General features: G+C 32.2%; 2 protein-coding genes across 2 annotated transcripts; one reads left to right on the forward strand and one right to left on the reverse strand.

Annotated features, from left to right (window-relative positions):
- Window positions 1-2,297: 2,297 nt before the first annotated feature.
- Window positions 2,298-3,473, reverse strand: LOC107906101 (NDR1/HIN1-like protein 13). Its single transcript, XM_016832962.2, has one exon. It carries the CDS (start codon window positions 3,276-3,278, stop codon window positions 2,523-2,525), a length of 756 nt encoding a protein of 251 aa, XP_016688451.1. The 5' UTR covers window positions 3,279-3,473; the 3' UTR covers window positions 2,298-2,522.
- An 8,410-nt stretch (window positions 3,474-11,883) lies between these two features.
- On the forward strand, window positions 11,884-17,534 carry LOC107906098 (receptor-like serine/threonine-protein kinase ALE2). Its single transcript, XM_016832959.2, has 11 exons — window positions 11,884-12,546; window positions 13,482-13,574; window positions 13,821-13,949; window positions 14,032-14,241; window positions 14,343-14,429; window positions 14,529-14,639; window positions 14,718-15,089; window positions 15,190-15,483; window positions 15,706-16,098; window positions 16,212-16,455; window positions 16,647-17,534. The coding sequence occupies exons 1-11, from the start codon at window positions 12,465-12,467 to the stop codon at window positions 17,335-17,337; spliced, it is 2,706 nt and encodes a 901-aa protein (XP_016688448.2). The 5' UTR covers window positions 11,884-12,464; the 3' UTR covers window positions 17,338-17,534.
- The last annotated feature ends 584 nt before the right edge of the window (window positions 17,535-18,118 follow it).

Here is an 18,118-nt window from a genome sequence, read left to right on the forward strand (position 1 = left end):
AAAATTTTAATAAAATAATAATTTTGGTATCTAAATAAGTGATTAATGATTTAAGTTTATCATAATAAAATATATATATTTTTTATTTTGCTTTAAACAAGTTTTCAAATATATATATTGTTTCAAATTTTTGTGTTCTAACATGGAAATAGTTATATTGTACAAGATTTTAATTTAACATTATTAATTTTTCTAATTTAACTCAAACAGTTTCACTCGATTCAATCAAATGCTCACCCCTAATTCAAGTTATCAAAAAAATCCAAATAAAAAGGGCAAAACTACATTGTTTTGATAAATATTTACCTTTTCTAAAGTTAAAAGTCAAAACTATCAAGTTAAAAGGCAAATCTATGTTGTTCTGATAAATGATTACCCATTAGTCTTACTTTCCTTCCCGAATCGCCCCACTCTCCCTTTTTTCCTTTTCTCAAAATTAATCTAAAAGATTGTATTTCGTCTACTAGTAAAATAATCGGTCTATGTAAACGGAACATTAAGTATAAATAATAAGATTCGTTAATTCGACTCGACTTGACTCAAATTTTTTTGACTCGATTCGAAAAAAATTCAAATTGAGTTCGGTTGCTAAAATAGGATTCGTCAACTCAACTAACTCAAAATTTTTTGACTTGATTTGACTCGACTCAATCGAATACTCACCCCTACTCATTTTAGTTATATGTGAGTGTTTAACGATTTGTAAATGAATGTAGTTCGACCGTAATTGCTTTGGCAATAAATATGGCACCTCGTAACTCAGACTTGACAATCAGGTTGGGTAACGCGGTGTTGCACCTCTTAAGTACTGCCATACCATCTATTTCGTCGGTTATGGATTCTATTTGTTGGGGTCCCTCTAAATCTGGAGACTTTTCTTTAGGTAGAGCCTACTCTTTCATTCTCTCCCGTAGTGATCCCGATATTGTCACATCAAAGTTTCTGGATGACATGGAAAGTTCGCCTCCCACCAAAGTTTTTTTCTTTTTCATGGAAATTTGGGTTGAAAGCTCTCCCCACCAAGTCTCGCATGTTTCGTCAAGGTATGAATTGTGTTTATCTTTACCCCTTCTGTTCTAATAAAAAAAACTATAGACCACCTCGTACGGGATTGTTACACCACTTGAAATTTATTGACTGATGTCTTCCACCTTTGTCGTTTCAATCCATTGCATCTGTTAATTAGGAGGAATGGCTTTTGACTAATATCACGTCCAAAAATTGGATTCAACACCCACAGATTCCCTGGTATATTATATTTTCCTTTACCTTATGGGAAATTTAGTTGTGCCACAATGCTCTAGTGTTCTCGAAGAATAGGCCTCTAAGAGGTTTCTTGCAGCGTATTCTGACTAATTTTGGGGAATTTTTTGCTTTTTCGGTCACTGTGAGAAAATTTAGCATTCCATACACCATCCCAATTGCATGGAAATCTCCTCTGCAAGGTTGGGTTAAGCTGAATATAGACAGTTCTTCTACAGGTAATTCGGGAAAGGCAGATGTTGGTGCTATTATCTGCGATCATCATGGTGGGTGGTTGATCGGTTCTTTTCATCACATTCCTAAAGCAATGAGTGTAGAGGTTGAATTGTGAGCTCTAAGAGACGGTCTAGCTTATATGGGGAGTAGTTTACAACTGAGTCATTCTCAAAAAGTATTTTCTCTTGATGACTTATTTTGTGTGTGCTGATCCTCCTATATATTTATTTCATTTACTTATAGATGATACCTACGAGCATATTATGTATCGAATCTTATTTTAATTGCTAAATGATATTTATTCTTTTTCAAACTAAAAAAATTAAATAATAAAATAAAAGTTTAAATATTAAAATGAAAAAAATAAATATACTTGAGGGCCCTTTGAGGAAAAATAATTTAAACGTTTATCTAATGGTCTATAGGATAAAGTAAAAATATAAATCTTGGGTAGTCAAGTAGAAGTGATAAAATCAGATATGGAAATCAAAATTCATTGGTCCAATTATATGCTAACCTTAACCCAATAGCCGTGATAAATCAAAAGGATAAAACAACTCAATAAATTTCCACGGCTACTACTAATTTACAAAATTTGGCTCACACAACTTCTTCTCTGTAAAATAAGCTTATATTTACATTTCCCTCTTGAAAATAACTATTGGGAAAAACATTGTAAAGAATTATTACTGAATGCTATAATACATTGTAATCGATGAGATGCCAACAAGTATGAACAATTTTATTTTATTAAAAAAAATTGTTTGCAACATGGGAAAGAGAAATTGTGCACTAATCAACAAGAACTAACAACAAAATGAAAAATCCAAAATATATATTGAAAAAGAAAAGAAATAACGTATACATTACATTTTTCTATACCCTATACAATCAAATCACCCAATTTGCAAACATATTACCTCCCTAAAAAAATAACGACACAACTTTAAAAAAAAAACAACCATAACAAAAGTAATAAAATAAAATAAACAACAAACCTTTTTCTTCTCCATTGTTTCTCTTTCTCAAAATATTCTCGTCGATCAGAAAGTCCATTTCCAGATCTTGAGTCTCAAATCAACCTTACATTTTGCATTAGAAGTTGAAGCTGTGGTTGCTGATTTTGCCTTCGGGCCGGTAGCTTTAATCCCTTCACAAACAACCCTTATCCCGACCTTTGGTGTCTTCAATGCTCCCATTTTTGCTTCCACTTTAGTATCGAGCTTTATCTTTAATGGCAGCCCCTTCTTGCTCTTCAAAGCTTTCTTCAACTTGGCAGCTGACGCGTCATCGAGTTCTTGGTTGCTACTAGTTATGGCAGCTTTCAAGAGGGTCGTGTTTTTAGTTCCGTGCACGAAGGAACCGAAGGAACCTTCCCCAATAGCGATGTCGTCGTCTGTGACAAGCGCTACGGTGATTGGGTTGTAACTGTAGACGACTTTCTTGTTTGGGTTTTTGGCTGTGACGTTTAGGTTGATGTTGGTGATCAGCTTGGAAGCTGAGGTTACGTTAAGTGCCGAGATTTTGAGGGAGGAAACTGTGAAAGTCGGACGGTGAGGGCGGTAAAGGACGTACAATATAGCAGAAGCTACGGCGGCTATGAGGATGAGAACGAGGATAGCTATGGTGGTCCAAAGGCAGCAAGAACAGCAAGAGCGGCGGTAGCGGTGGCGTTCGGGTTGTGGACGGTAGACAGGGCGGGAGGCTCCGTATTGTTGTGCTTTAGTGGCTGGAAAAGAAGGGTTGGTTGCGGCGGCGGTGCCATTTGTCGCTTGTTTAGGGTATATCCTATCTGCCATGGTGATGTTGGGGGAGAGAGCTCAGCAAAGAGAAGAAAAAGGCGTTAATTTGCTTTTGGATTTCGAACTTGAAGGAGAAAATACTGACTGCCCTGTCTTTATACATTTTAAACGTGCTTGTCAGCGCGTATTTTGGGGAGAGTGGGCTAGGGAAGAAAAGGGAATTGTTTTGGACTCAAGCCAACGAGGGAAATAATCTCGTGTTCTCTTTGTTTTGGTCGGGTGACTTTGTGATAAGGGTAATATTGACTAAGGAGAAGGAAGGTGGGAGTGACAGCAATGCCGTAACTAGAACCAACGAAAGGTTATCTCGACGCTCTTGTTTGGGGACGTGGAATTGACATGTAGTGGTAGTTAAGGCTTTCTTTTTTCCTTTTTTTCAATTTAACAAAATTTGATTTCAGTCCTAAATAAATTTCTATTTATACTCTTATTTAACTTCTTAATTTGAGCTCACATTAATTTTTTTTTTCATATTTAAAATAAATTATTATATAATAATATTTTGATTTTTTAAATACATGTAATTACAATTGTACTAGTAAAACCTTAATTTTATCACTCAACCAAGTTTCTACTTTAATTCTTTTGTACATTTTAATTTTATTATGCATACTTTAGTACCTTTATTAATTTTATATATAAATAATATTGTTGACTGAGTTGGTGTCACAAATTAACTCGACACCAGCTTAGGATTGATGATAACACCATGATAAACAAATTGTATTCATTTAGTATTCTTAATATGATTCTTAATGTGTTTCAATTTTGTTTTACTTACAATTTTATTTAATTTTTTATTTTAATATCGTACACATTTCATATGTCATTAAGTAGTTTCAAATCATACCTTGCTATTTTAAAACCCCATATGTATTTTAAATGTTGTTTTCTCAATCAAATTTGAGTTTATTAAAAATAAAACTTATGAGATTACAATGATAAATACCTATTAAAACATCTTACTCATCGCCAAACACCTTAAACTAAATGATAACAAACCTCTACAATAAACCAATTTTCATCACAAAACCATGCCCCGATAGAATGAAAAACCCAACGTATCTAAAATATCTCATAGGATTGCGTAGATTAAAATAAGTCAAACCTGCAATCTCTTGTCATCACTTTTGCAAACTTTCTCTCCATCAATGTCGCCACACAATTGAGCTTAACCCCAAACTCTAATTGTTTTTGCTTGCTTTTTACTTAATTTCCTAGACATACAATCATCCAATTCATCAAAATATTTCCATTTCAAATGCTTGTGTTTTGTGTGATTGAATCTCTAATATCATTTAAAGTCGTCATATTATGAATGATATTTTAGTAGTTGGATAAAAAATGGTGTTCGAATTTTTAAATATTTAAGATCAAATTTTATAATGTAATTTGATTCTGTTTATAATTAGTCGAAAAAATATTTTCTGTATTTATTTATAGTAAACTCTAAAAAAAATTAAACGTTGGGTTGATTTTTAATCATCAGTTGAAATAGGAATTCAAAATGATAGGAATAGAAAAGTGGTGATGGTCAGTATCAAAATTATACTCGTATAATAATTCAGATGAAGCGGAGTTTATGGGATTAGAGCTCGAAAATATAAAATGTAGTAAAGTTTTGTTTGTCCCCACAAGAAATTTATAATGTAGATGGACTGTTACATCCATATCTCCCATGTGAGTTCATTAATTCAACTACATCAAATATGTGTTGTATTTAATGAATTGTGTATCATAATTAGATTGTAAATGAACAGGAACTTCCTTGAATATTTAATAAAATTATCCCTAATTGAAGTTTTCATTTCATTTGAATTTGAGGGTTTTAAAGGAATGGAAGGGATAATGTAGTTCATCCTTTAACACTGTTTTTGGTAAGTTGGGAAGAAATTTTTGGAAAAAAATTTTCAAATCTTATATATATATTTTTAGATGTCATAAGTTGATGTATTTTAGTGAATTTACAATTGAGTTATTTTATTTTTAGTAATTTTTTTTTATATTTTAAATTCCAAATTTAAGTTCAATTGTTAATACTATTATTTTTTTTTCTGTTAAATGAGTTGGTGTGACATTTTGGGATAAAAAAAATATTTACTAGGTAGTAATGTAACTAATAAATGTTGTTGTAAGAACCTAAATTTAGCAAAATAATTTTAACATAGTTGGACTTAGAATTTTGAAATCTGAAAAGTAGAGGGACTAAATTCTTAAAAATAAAAATACGACGACTAAATTCTAAATTTATGAAGAGTATAAAAACTTATAACATATTTTAATATTTTTCTTTTACATTTGGGACCGAAATACTTATTCCGACTTAATATTTGTGTATTTTATAATAAATTTAAATAATATTTTTATTAATTAAAATTGAAACCCACCAAACCAAAATATTTCTGTCACATGCAAAATGGAGGCAAAGAGCAAAAGAGAGTGATTGAGCAATGTCAAAATTTGACAAAGTACCTAAGATGACACCTAATAGGGAAATAAATTAATGAAGTGTTTGTTTAGAAGGAAATTAAACAGGCATTTTCCAACTGAATTAAACCCGTATTAGTGAAAGTCAATGCTTATAATTATATAACAAATTAATTTTCTCAACAATCACAGACGTTCCCATGTTACCTAAACCTAATTTTAGACTTTTCTCTCTAAAACAGGTCGACCATAAGGCTTAGTTAAGAATGGGAAATTAACCATGGTTGTAAATTATCATAGGCTATAATATATATATACACATATATATAATATTGAAGGCACTGATTGCCAAACTTTATACCAAAATAGAGCTTTGTCTCATTGGCTTTCCATTTTGCTCAATGATGGACATCGAAGAAAACTAGGAAACCCAGCAATTTGATTCCTCACCTACTGAGTGATGACCCAAAAATTAAATTAAAATAATTGCTTGTTCCCTTTTTTTTTTGTATTATTATTATTGTTGTTAACACAGCACATCATGTGATTGTGCTAATTTTTTAAATAATTTTTTATTTTATAATACGGAAATTTGATTACAACAGCTTAATTGCCATCAATGTTCTTCAATACTTCGACACTCCCCGCCCCCAACCAATATGTATAGCTCTAATGTTGTAAAAACGTATCGTGGTCCAATAGTTAAACTATTAATTAATTCAACCACTTAAAAAATAAAAAAATACTAGACACAACTAATTAATTATAGAAACATAAATATTTATTTTATAAATTATAAAAATTAAATTAAATATTTAAACTAGTTTAAATTCAAATTAAGTAACTTTTAATTGAACTTTTTATTTAGTTCGCTTGATTTTTTATCGATTCAATATTCTTCCGAACAATTATTTCTCAAGTCAATCTATCGCTCTAATTCTAACAGCCATGTTTTCTTCTTGTTTCCATGTAAAATGAACAATCTCAAAGTGATACAAAACAATATATTTTCAACATCAGGTGGAAATGGACAAGGCAATACTCATTCCTATTATGTTGAGTAAGGGTGAGGTCAGTTCGGTTTCATTCGGTTTTTTTAATTGGATTGGGGTATTCGGTTTTTTCATTTTTCAAACTAAAATTGAACCGAATGACATAAGAAATCAATTATTATTGAATCGTACTAAATCAATTCAGTTCAGGTTTCGAGTTTCCATAATGTTTTTGAGCTTTTGGACTTTTTTTAGATAAAATTGTCTTTGTATTTGGACTTTTCAACTTTAATTAGATAAAGTTATCTTTATTTTATGTTTCTTGGACACTGTTTGACAATTTTAATTTTTTCAGTTATACATAAAATCTCAATTAATATATTTATTTAAAAATAAATTGTAAAATCTATAATTCTAAATGTTTATTAAAAATCTAATTAAACTGTTATTTAATCTCTCAATCTTCAATGAACACAATCAAATGTTAAATTACTTGTATTTTATAACTCTTAATGTGTAATGATAGCAAAAAAACACCCAACTTGGAAATGTTTGTAACACCCCTTGCTCGACCCGATTGTCGAGTCCGAGTTACAAGATACCACAGTAAAAAAAATGAAACAGTTACATACATTTAAATACATAATTTACATCATAATTCAAGTATTTATAATCAAAACATTTCACAATTACTTTGTACGATCTATTACGGGTCTTAATCGAGCCTACAAAAGCTAATTTACAAACCCGAGCTTGAAAAATGACCAAATTACAATATTTTCAAAGTTTCCATAATAGGTATCGATGCCCCCATATAGGTACGGATATAATCTTTAGCTTTGATGTTTAGAAAAATCTTAACAAAATCACAAGTACTGATACGTACTATAAGGTACCGATACCTCTTTTACAAAGTATCGATACCCATTTCAGTATCGATGTCGTTTTACAATTCGATATTTTCAGAAAATTAAACAAAATCATGTGTATCAATACCCTCATTAAGTATCGATATCCTGATATGAAGTATTGATACTTTAGTCCATTATCGATACCATTTTGAGCTCAATTCGGACCTCAAGGTTTAAAATTAGGTTAGATTTTATTTTATTTTATTTTTATTTTTAAGATTTGAGGTAAAAATAAGATTTTTTTTATTTCAATTTTCAATTTGAGTTTTTTTTCGATTTGTTTAATAGTTTTAAAAGTTGAAGTTGCAACTCAAAAACGATTTAAGCTTTTTCGAATTAAACTTACACATATAAATAATGATTTCCAAAAATATATTTGAACACATTAAAAATTGAAAATGGATATTATTTCTTTGAGGACTAACGATTTTGCTCTTCTATTTGTTTCAATGGAATCCAAAATAATAATAATAATAATAATAATAATAATAATAATAAAATAAATTGCAACAATGAGAAAGAAAGTTTTCATGTGTCAAAATGAAAAAAATAGGAAAAAATTAATGTTTTACTATGAAGGAAAATTAGGAAAGACGTGTTTTAATCTCATCCCTAAATCATTTTTAATTTAATGGTTTAAAAATATTATAAAACTATCCAGATCTATATTAGTGTAAATGGATTCCTCCCCTATATTTATTTATATCCTTACCATAATATAAAATTAAAAAAGTTTCACACACTTCTATAACTTTTTATTCGATTAATATTTTAACAACTCAACCATTGAATTTTATTAATATGGTTATACTTATATTGTATGTAAAATTTTGAATTAATCTGATACCTCTATCATATTGATCTAAAATATTGCTTATCAATATATATATAACGGCTGAAAGTTTTTTTTTACATAAAACAAATAGTTAGAAAAATTCAATTTATTTTACACTTGACATGCATTATTTGTATAAACCAAATATAAAATATTTGGATTGTTGAAATATTATTCGTACAAAAAGTTACGAAAATATTTAGTTTTAAACTAATATAAATGGACCCCTTCATGTATATATACATGTTTGTGTGTGTGAGAACGAGAAAATCGAATATATATCAATATTAGAAATTTTATGACACGCGTATGCGTATGAAAATCATGAATTTAGAATACAGATGTGTATTTAAAAATAACATACAATAATGAAACATATAGTTTGAAACTAATTAATTACAATAACACAAATATGTATTAAAATAAAAAATAAATAAAAAATTACAAATATCAACTAGAAAATCAAATATATAAATATATATATTTTTGGAAGGAGTATATGATACCTTAGAGCCAAAACAATTATCAATATGATATAAAAAAATAAAGAGTAATACAATTTTTTTTTTTATAATTGAGAGAGAAAAATAGGATAGCTCTCATATCATACCTATATTAAAATCACTAAATAAAATTTAAAAACAATATAATAAAGTAGGTATTTTGATTGGAGAAGGTTTATTAAAAGTCCGAAAACAAGTGGATGTTTCATTATTCAGGTATTTTAGTCAGAAATAGAGTTGAATACAAGTTTTGACTCTAAATAATAATATAATGGGAGCCCATATATTGTAGGATGCGGGAGAGGCCTCGCCATTCAGAAAGAACAGTGGACCAATAGTTCTCATATCTTTTACGTAAGGTTGCTTAGTAGGCCCATCTCGTATGTTATGACCCATGCTTTTCAGATTCTGAGGATAGGACAAATAAAAACCATTTTGCAAATCTTTATATGTCCAAAAGGACTACAACATATGGTGCAAAATGAATATGGCTTCTTACGCTTTTGTTTGAAAATTTCACCACCATGTTGGTTCTATCTTTTCTTTATATAAAAATAACCATAAATATCTAACCATTAAAATATCATGTTTTAAAAGTCATGTCTCTTTTCGAAAATACATTTTATGTTACGTTTGGAAATTATGATTTCGCTTGGTTTGGATAACAAATTAAGTATTCGAGTTAAATTTTGGATTTCAAAAATTCATTTTAAAATCTAATATTAATTAAAAAAAAAGATGAGAATTCTTTTTGTTCTCCATTCTTCCACACTTCCTTTCAAACCTGAATAATAATTAATTAATTTTACTTGTAATATATAATCATCGAAGCTTGAGGTTTTCAGAATTGGACCGGTAGGCAAATCAGTCAGACCACCAATTCCTAGTTCAATCGATCCATTCGGTTTGATTGAATAAATTAATAAGAATATATAAAATCGATTCAACTGTCGGTTCGGCCGATTCACTACTCAATCAATTTGACCCTTTATTTCAAACTGATACCTCGATCGGTTTTCGATCTGACTTTGAAAAGAGTAACAAAACTTCATGCATTTAATTTAATACAGTATAAATATTCAAAAAATTCAGTTATACCTTCAATTTTAAATCCTTGATTTCTAATTTATACCTAACTACATAAGTAAGTCCATTTATGCCCAGTACAATTGATTTAACTAGTTGATTTGATTTAGCTTTGAATATAGAGATGAAGCTTCGTGTTTTTTTATTTAATATGGTATAAATATTTAAAAGTTTCATTTATACCATAATCTCCACAATTTTAATTTATAAATCCCCGACTTTTAATTTACACCTAAGTAAGTCCACTTATTTAAGTACAAATCAATTCGACCATTTCAATTGCTTTGATTGGTACGATCGGTTCAGTTGGTCCATTCAATTCTATTAAAAAAATCATAAAAAAATTGGTTGAACCTCCAAATCAATCGATGACCGATATCCTGGCTGATTCTCTGTCCGATCAACCAGTCTAGTCTGGTTCAAACAAAAATGTTCAAAATCCTCCTAAATAGTTAAATTAAAAAAAATCAATGCTTAAAATTAATTGAGATCCAAATCTAAATTTGAATTATCCAAACAATAAATTTGGATTAATTCAAAATCTTGAATTTCAAATAATTTATTTCTCAAAAATAAATTAGGAATAATAAATTCATAAATCATAAATTTCAAAGCTAAAATTTTGAATTTCAATCCTCAAACATTACCTTAATTTATTCAAACTTTATTTCTTAAATATTTTTCCTAAAAGAATAAAAGCAAATAAAAATCAATAATCGATTGTGAGCAAATCCAATATCCACAAAGATCTAAATGAAGTAAATCATTTAATATGTCAGTTAACGATGGATGCAAATTAAGTTGAGGGATCAAAGACGATGATCATATTAAAGCCTTACACTGGAGTGTTTAGTCTTCTAATTATATCTAATCAAAGACTAATTAGAGAGCATCATACCTAAGCAAAGACTTATGAACTGGGAAAAAGGTGGTTTATGTATAATGCCTTACACTGGAGTGTTTAGTCTTCTAATTATATCCAATCAAAGACTAATTAGAGAGCATCAAACCTAAGCAAAGACTTATGAACCGGTCCACATAAATTAAAACATGTTTCAAACCGATTTAAAAATAATAACTAGTTTTATATAAATATATATATATATTTTATGTTAGCTTTTAATAATATTATTAATTACATAGCTAAGACAATATAAAAAAAGAGTTGGCAACTTTACAACTTTACCTACATTCATAAATTAATTTCATAAAATGGGTATTTTATTTTATTTTTATATTTAACAAAGCTTTGACATTATTGATTAAAATGAGTATTTTTTTATTAATTTAATCATCCGTTATAATTACTTGTATATATATATTGATTTGTCTCTAAAATTTTGATAAATATTTATATTTATCTTGTAAATGTATTTTATTTATTTGTAGAGGCAACACTTTGAAAATATTTTAAAAAAAGAGAGCTGCTGGCTTATCTTAATAAAAATTTAACCAAGTTCACCGACACATTTAAGTTTTTAGTTTGCGTCTTGGGTGTGCCACTTTTGTCTGATTTTTATTTTTATTTATCAAGTAAAAGAACCTGTAAAAAACAATGGTGGTGGTGGTGGTGTCCAACGTTGCCTTCCAAAATTACTACCTAACTCTGCCTAAATTGTCTGTTGTGGGGACGAGTATCCATAAGTTCGATATTTCCTCGATCAATTGAAAATACTTGTCAATATCATTGGTTAATATTTTTTCTGAAAGAAAAAAAAAAACCCATTAAATGGTCGAAATAGTTGGAATTTAGTTCAAACCCTAATCACAGAAATGTCAAAAATCATAATTCTATAGTGGACCGGGTGTCTATTAAAATAAAAAACAAATAATATTCTGGAATATAATGATGATACTTGGGATCTGGTTTATTAATTTTCTAAAGCAGTCAAGCAATCCATGTGAAACAGTTGAGCCAAATATACCCCCAACAACAATTCTCCCTCTATCACTGAAAAGTGTCTTAGACCAAGCTCCTTTTAAGTTTACTGTTCTGCTTTGATCAGCTCCAGTAAAACTTTGATTTTTTTGGATAATTATAGTTACCTTTAGTCACTTCTACTGAAAAAAGCTGTTTTCTTCCATTAAAATTATGTCAATCTTCTTATTAGTCTTCAATAAAATCTTCTTATTAGTCTTCAATAAAGGGATAACCTGATTTTTTTGGTTACCAAATCCCTGGCTCTTTTATTTTTATTTTTTTGAGGTGTACCATTAGTGGGTCTTCTTTTGTACTCTCAATAAAGCAGTATAATTTTTGTTCCTTCAAGTTATAAATATATACCCATGTTTTGCTTCAGGGTGTTGTTTCAGTTTTCACTGCTTTGTTTCTCTTATCTTTTTCTTGCTTTAATGCTTGGCTAAGAGGCCTGAGAGAGGGATGGAGCTTTTTTGAGATTGAATTCCAGCTTTTTTGGAAGTGAAAAAAAATGGGGTTTCAGTTTCAATTTATTCTCCTGCTGGTGACAATATGTATAACTTTGAGTGCCATGTCAGTTGATGGATCATCAGGTACTAATGATGTCTATATCTGTTTTCTTCTAAGCTGATCTTTTATTTTTATAGCGGGCTGTTTTTGATCCATGCATTTGTTTGCCTTTTTTGATTGAGATTTTTCATGAAATTTGTACTCAAAATCCATTTTAAAGATCTGGGTTATTTAAGCTAGTTTCAGTGATCAAGAACTAGGATAATGAATGATGATGTACTTTGAGCTTGTTGTGAAATTGGCACAGTTGAGAATTTAAGTAACTGATGGAATCTGCATTTCATGATCACTGAGAAAAGCCTGAATGAGTGAATTTGAAATCAGCGTGTTCACATTTCGTGATTCCTAGATAGTTTTGATTTTCAGAAGTTTATTTCCTGGGGATCTGTTGTTCTGAGGGTTTTATCATTGATAAATTGTCCGAATATTCCATGGCTCGTGGAGATTAATGATGACGGGCGACTTTGTCGTCCAAAAGCTAATAGATTGCTTTGATCTACAATCTACTACATGGTGCTCTTACATCAAATCCATCATTTCCTTTGAAAAAAAAACACATGTTTAGGAAAGCAAAACGATTTGTCACTAAAAAACTGACAGTAATGCGGTGCGGTGTGTCTAACTTATTTTTTGTCTCATGCTACAGTATTTAATTTCACCTCACCGTTGTTTTTAACTTATTTTTTGTCTCATGCTACAGTATTTAATTTCACCTCACCGTTGTTTTTACACAAACAACAGGTAAACGCACCGTCTATCCAAACTCACATTAATGGAGTTTGGTATTTAGGTTCTCATTATAGCATGATATATCCATTAAATATATGAATTTAGCAGTCATGATATAACAAATGTTGTCATCATGAGGTTCACTGACATTACTAACTTAAAGCATTTGCTTATTGATGTTGCTGCTTAATCTGCCTAAGTTTTTGTTCCATTGGTATTTTTGATGCAGTAAGAGCTTCATGGACGCCGCCAATAGTAATGCCAGCAGAAGCACCAACCATTCATCCTATCGGGCTAGGTCCACCACCATCGACGCAACCAGGTGAATGTCACAAAATGGGATTTTTGATAGACTAAGACTGCATATATCCCAATGCTTGATTTCTTTTTGGATCTTAAACACCACGGTGCTATCTATGATCTTAGAAGAAAGTTTTGCGAGAAAGAATATGAAAGTTTCCAGTTAATTCTGTTTCCATAACATCACTGTTCTTGCTGATCACGTCTAATATATTGATGATCCACAATGATTAATGTTCATTCGATCTTTTTTATACCGACGTTACAGATCCAGCACCCTCTCTGACACCAACTACTCCCAGCTTTGGCAGGACAAGAAATGGAAAGTTGGCTGCTGTCCCTTCTAGCAAAGTATTCCATCATTCATCATCTTCCATGGATCACTCTCCAACTAAAGGTGAGTGGATAATCTAGAATACCTTCCGTCTTTGGAAAAGGTAATGAAACCATCAGTAAAGGTTGTTCTCTTTGATTTGTAGCCATCCATCTGCACCATGCCTTGAAGCCTTCAAGTATTTCGGTTGCACCTACTGCACCATCTTTTGGACCCCCTGCAAAGAATTGGATGCATGGTCCTGCATCCTTACCTTTGGTCCCGTTTCATAAGCATCATCATGCAAGGAAACATTTCAGAAACTCTGCTCCTCGACCCTCCTATTCAATTCATCAACCTGCTTACAGGCAGCAAGGTTTAATTCTCTCCCTTGGTAGCCCCTAATAGTTATTTTTGAGGATTAAAACTAATTGATATATATATGTATTCACACTTAAAATACTTCTAAATGCACAGTTCCTCCCGTCTCTCCTTCTCAATATCCCACTCCCAGCTGGGTTTCACCTGCACCATCACCTACTGCCACGTCAAACCACTTTCATAGTATGGATCAGTTTACTTCTTTCATTTGCTTAACAATGCTTTCTTTTACTAACTTTAAACTGTTTATTAATAACTATCATATCATCTTCATGATTGTAGATATGCCCATTCTTCAACCTGCAATTTCTCCGATTGCTTCTTCCCTGAAGAAGATGAAGGCTCCGCCACCATCCATCGTTATGGCACTGCCACCTCCACCTCCTAATAAAGGTACCAAGTACCTCCTGTATGATCTATGTTTTCTGATCAAGAGAAGAAAACAAAGGTTAAATTCGATATCATTTGCAGATTGTACATCAGTGGCATGCAGTGAGCCCTTAACATATACACCTCCTGGATCACCTTGTGGTTGTGTGTGGCCAATTCAAGTTAAGCTTCAGCTTGGTGTTTCAATATACACCTTTTTTCCTTTGGTTTCAGAACTGGCTCAGGAAATTGCTGCTAGTATAAGACTAAATCACAGTCAAGTTAGGATTATGGGGGCAAATGCAGCTAGTCAGGAGCTTGAGAAAAGTACAGTCCTCATCAACTTGGTACCATGGGAAGTAAAATTTGACTATACAACAGCATTATTAATCTATAATAAGTTTTGGAGTAGACAGGTCTTCATAAAGGCCTCCCTTTTTGGTCCCTATGAAGTCGGTTATGTTCGCTATCCAGGTAATATATCTGTTTCTCCGTTCTTTTAGGTTGTTTTCTGGATAATTTCACTATCAGATGGCATGATCTGAAGACTTTTGGATGATTCCAACATGTAAAGGTCTTCCACCCTCACCGCCTGTAGCGAGTTCCAGCGTTTCTGCTATTGATGACGGGCCATTCACTGGCCATAACAATCATGGACAAGCGATAAAACCTTTAGGAGTTGATGTTCCCAAGAGGAAGAGAGAAGGGCCTACACGAAGCATGATAGCTGTGATTATTCTGTCATCCTTTTCAGCCTTTGTTGTATGCTTGGGGATCATTTGGCTTTTTCTTTGGAAATGGGGCGCTTGTGTCAATGAACCGGAACATAAACCGCAAACTACAACGTTTTCTCCACCACCACCGTCAGGTACTTCCATTATGACTGAATTCATAGAGGGTATTTCTCATAGAACATGATTCGGCTTTCAAATATAAAGCTTGTTGCCAGATTTTGTTATGAAATCAGGCTTTCTTCCTTGTTCAACTTGAATTTCCAGTTTGCTGTTCTTCTATAATCTGTCATAATTACTCCAAAGCATTATTGTTCAGACTTCATTTTGTCACAAATCATAAAATTCGAATACAACAGGGTCTACTAGAGCTGTGATGCAAGGAAGCAAGTCCAGTGCTGCATCAATGTCTATTAGTTCCGGTGGGATGACATATACAGGATTGGCAAAGAACTTCACCTTAAATGATATAGAAAGAGCGACAAATAGCTTTGATGCTTCACGGGTGATTGGCGAAGGGGGTTTCGGCATTGTCTATAGAGGCAGTTTAGATGATGGAGCTGCGGTGGCTGTTAAAGTTCTGAAGAGGGAGGATCAACATGGGGGACAAGAATTCTTGGCAGAAGTGGAGATGCTTAGCCGCCTGCACCACAGAAATCTGGTTAAACTGATTGGTATTTGCACTGAGGACAATACACGTTGTCTCATCTATGAACTTGTTCCAAATGGAAGTCTTGAATCCCATTTGCATGGTGAATGTCTTCAGCATAACTAAAATCCCCTTTCCACATTTTCCATTTGCAAGTGATTAGACTGCTTACAACAGCTTAGAGATTGTTTTAATTCTCTATCTATGTTCTCCCAGGAGCTGAGAAGGAAACTGATCCACTCGACTGGGGTGCTCGAATGAAGATTGCGCTTGGTGCAGCTCGAGGTTTAGCTTATTTACATGAAGACTCCAGCCCCCGTGTTATACACCGAGACTTCAAGTCCAGCAACATCTTGCTGGAACATGATTTTACACCAAAAGTTTCGGATTTTGGATTGGCTAGAACCGCAATAGATGAAGGGAACAAATACATCTCAACACATGTGATGGGAACCTTTGGGTATGAACTTCTGTACCATCTTTCCTGAAACAATCTTTTTCTATTTTCATGACCATTTATGATTCGATACTCGCATGCCTCATGAGAATCAGCTGTCTAAATTGCTTAAAATGTAGTTATGTTAGTACTTTTTCATTCTTTCTTTTTCTACATCTAGAAGATTTGTAACTTATAAACTACTCATTTTTCAGTTACTTGGCTCCGGAGTATGCAATGACCGGTCACCTTCTTGTCAAAAGTGACGTTTATAGTTATGGGGTGGTTCTACTTGAGCTCTTAACAGGGAGGAAACCTGTGGACTTGTTACAGCCCCCGGGTCAAGAAAATCTCGTTGCATGGGCTCGTCCACTCCTTACAGACAAGGAAGGTCTGGAAATGGTCATCGATCCAGCCATAAAATCTGATATCTCACTTGATAGCATAGCAAAGGTAGCGGCAATTGCATCAATGTGCGTGCAGCCGGAAGTATCTCATCGGCCATTCATGGGTGAAGTTGTTCAAGCATTAAAACTAGTATGTAATGAATTTGATGAGAGAATGGAGGTAGAATCAAAAGCTGGCATCCAGGAGGACTTTCCTAAAACTGTAGATAGTAAACTTAGTAGACTTTCCAGTGAGCCTGTGGAAGCTTCAGATACCTATCACCCAATACCTGGCTATGATTATAGCCATGAGAGCAATATACCATTGTCTTCATCGGATCTTTTAAGTATCCCACCGGGACCTGAGCTGCAGGAGCCTGGGTCATTTAGGAGGCACTCGTGTTCGGCCCCCCTAGGAACAGGAAGGAGAAGACATTTCTTGCAGAGAATAAGAAGTTTATCAAGAGGCAGCCGAAGTGAACACGGATTTTCTGTCAAATTCTGGCGAGGGTCTCGTTAAAATTTTGCTAAAACCGTTTTCATTGAAGTTGCAATAATTTCCATGGGAAATTAGAGTTTGTTTTCTTGAGTAAGAACAGGGAAATTTACAGAATCCAGACTGATGCTTTATTCTCTTACATGCATGCACCAGATGAAAAGTTGTGAATTTTGTTCTTTTTTCTCTTGATATAATATGTCAGTTATGGTTTCCATCAATTCTAGGAATACCAATGATGTCTATCGAGTGTGTGTGCGTGTAAATGGAAAATACCAATGACACAACACAATATCTTAAAATAGCATTGAGTCATTGACAACTACGTAACCTGATCGTCTTATGGTTTTATGAAAATCTCATGCGACAGCCAGAGTTTATATGCAAAGAGCTTGAGTTCTTCAAGCACAGCCCTCACATGCTGGCCAACAACAATCTTCTGCGACTAAAGTTGTCATTTAATATCCTCCACGGTTAGTATTTTATAATGTTGGTAGCTTATAATATTTTATTAGATTAAATAATTGTATTGTAAAGATGTAACATTTGTATGTAAAATTATCTTATATAGATATATAACTTTATATATAACTTTATATAAAATTATCTTATAAAACAACGCAATCATGTGAAAGGGTGTCTCATTAAAAGATATATCCCTATGAAAGGTATATCATGAAAAGATACATCTATTAGATGTAAATATAAAGGACCTTTCTATTAGTCATTCTGACTATTCTGCTTAAAATATTGAGGATTTTGTTATATCTTGGATGTATTTTAAAACCTTAAGAAAGTGTTCTAC

This window comes from Gossypium hirsutum, chromosome D05 (genome assembly GCF_007990345.1).
Source record: "Gossypium hirsutum isolate 1008001.06 chromosome D05, Gossypium_hirsutum_v2.1, whole genome shotgun sequence".
NCBI lineage: Eukaryota > Viridiplantae > Streptophyta > Magnoliopsida > Malvales > Malvaceae > Gossypium > Gossypium hirsutum.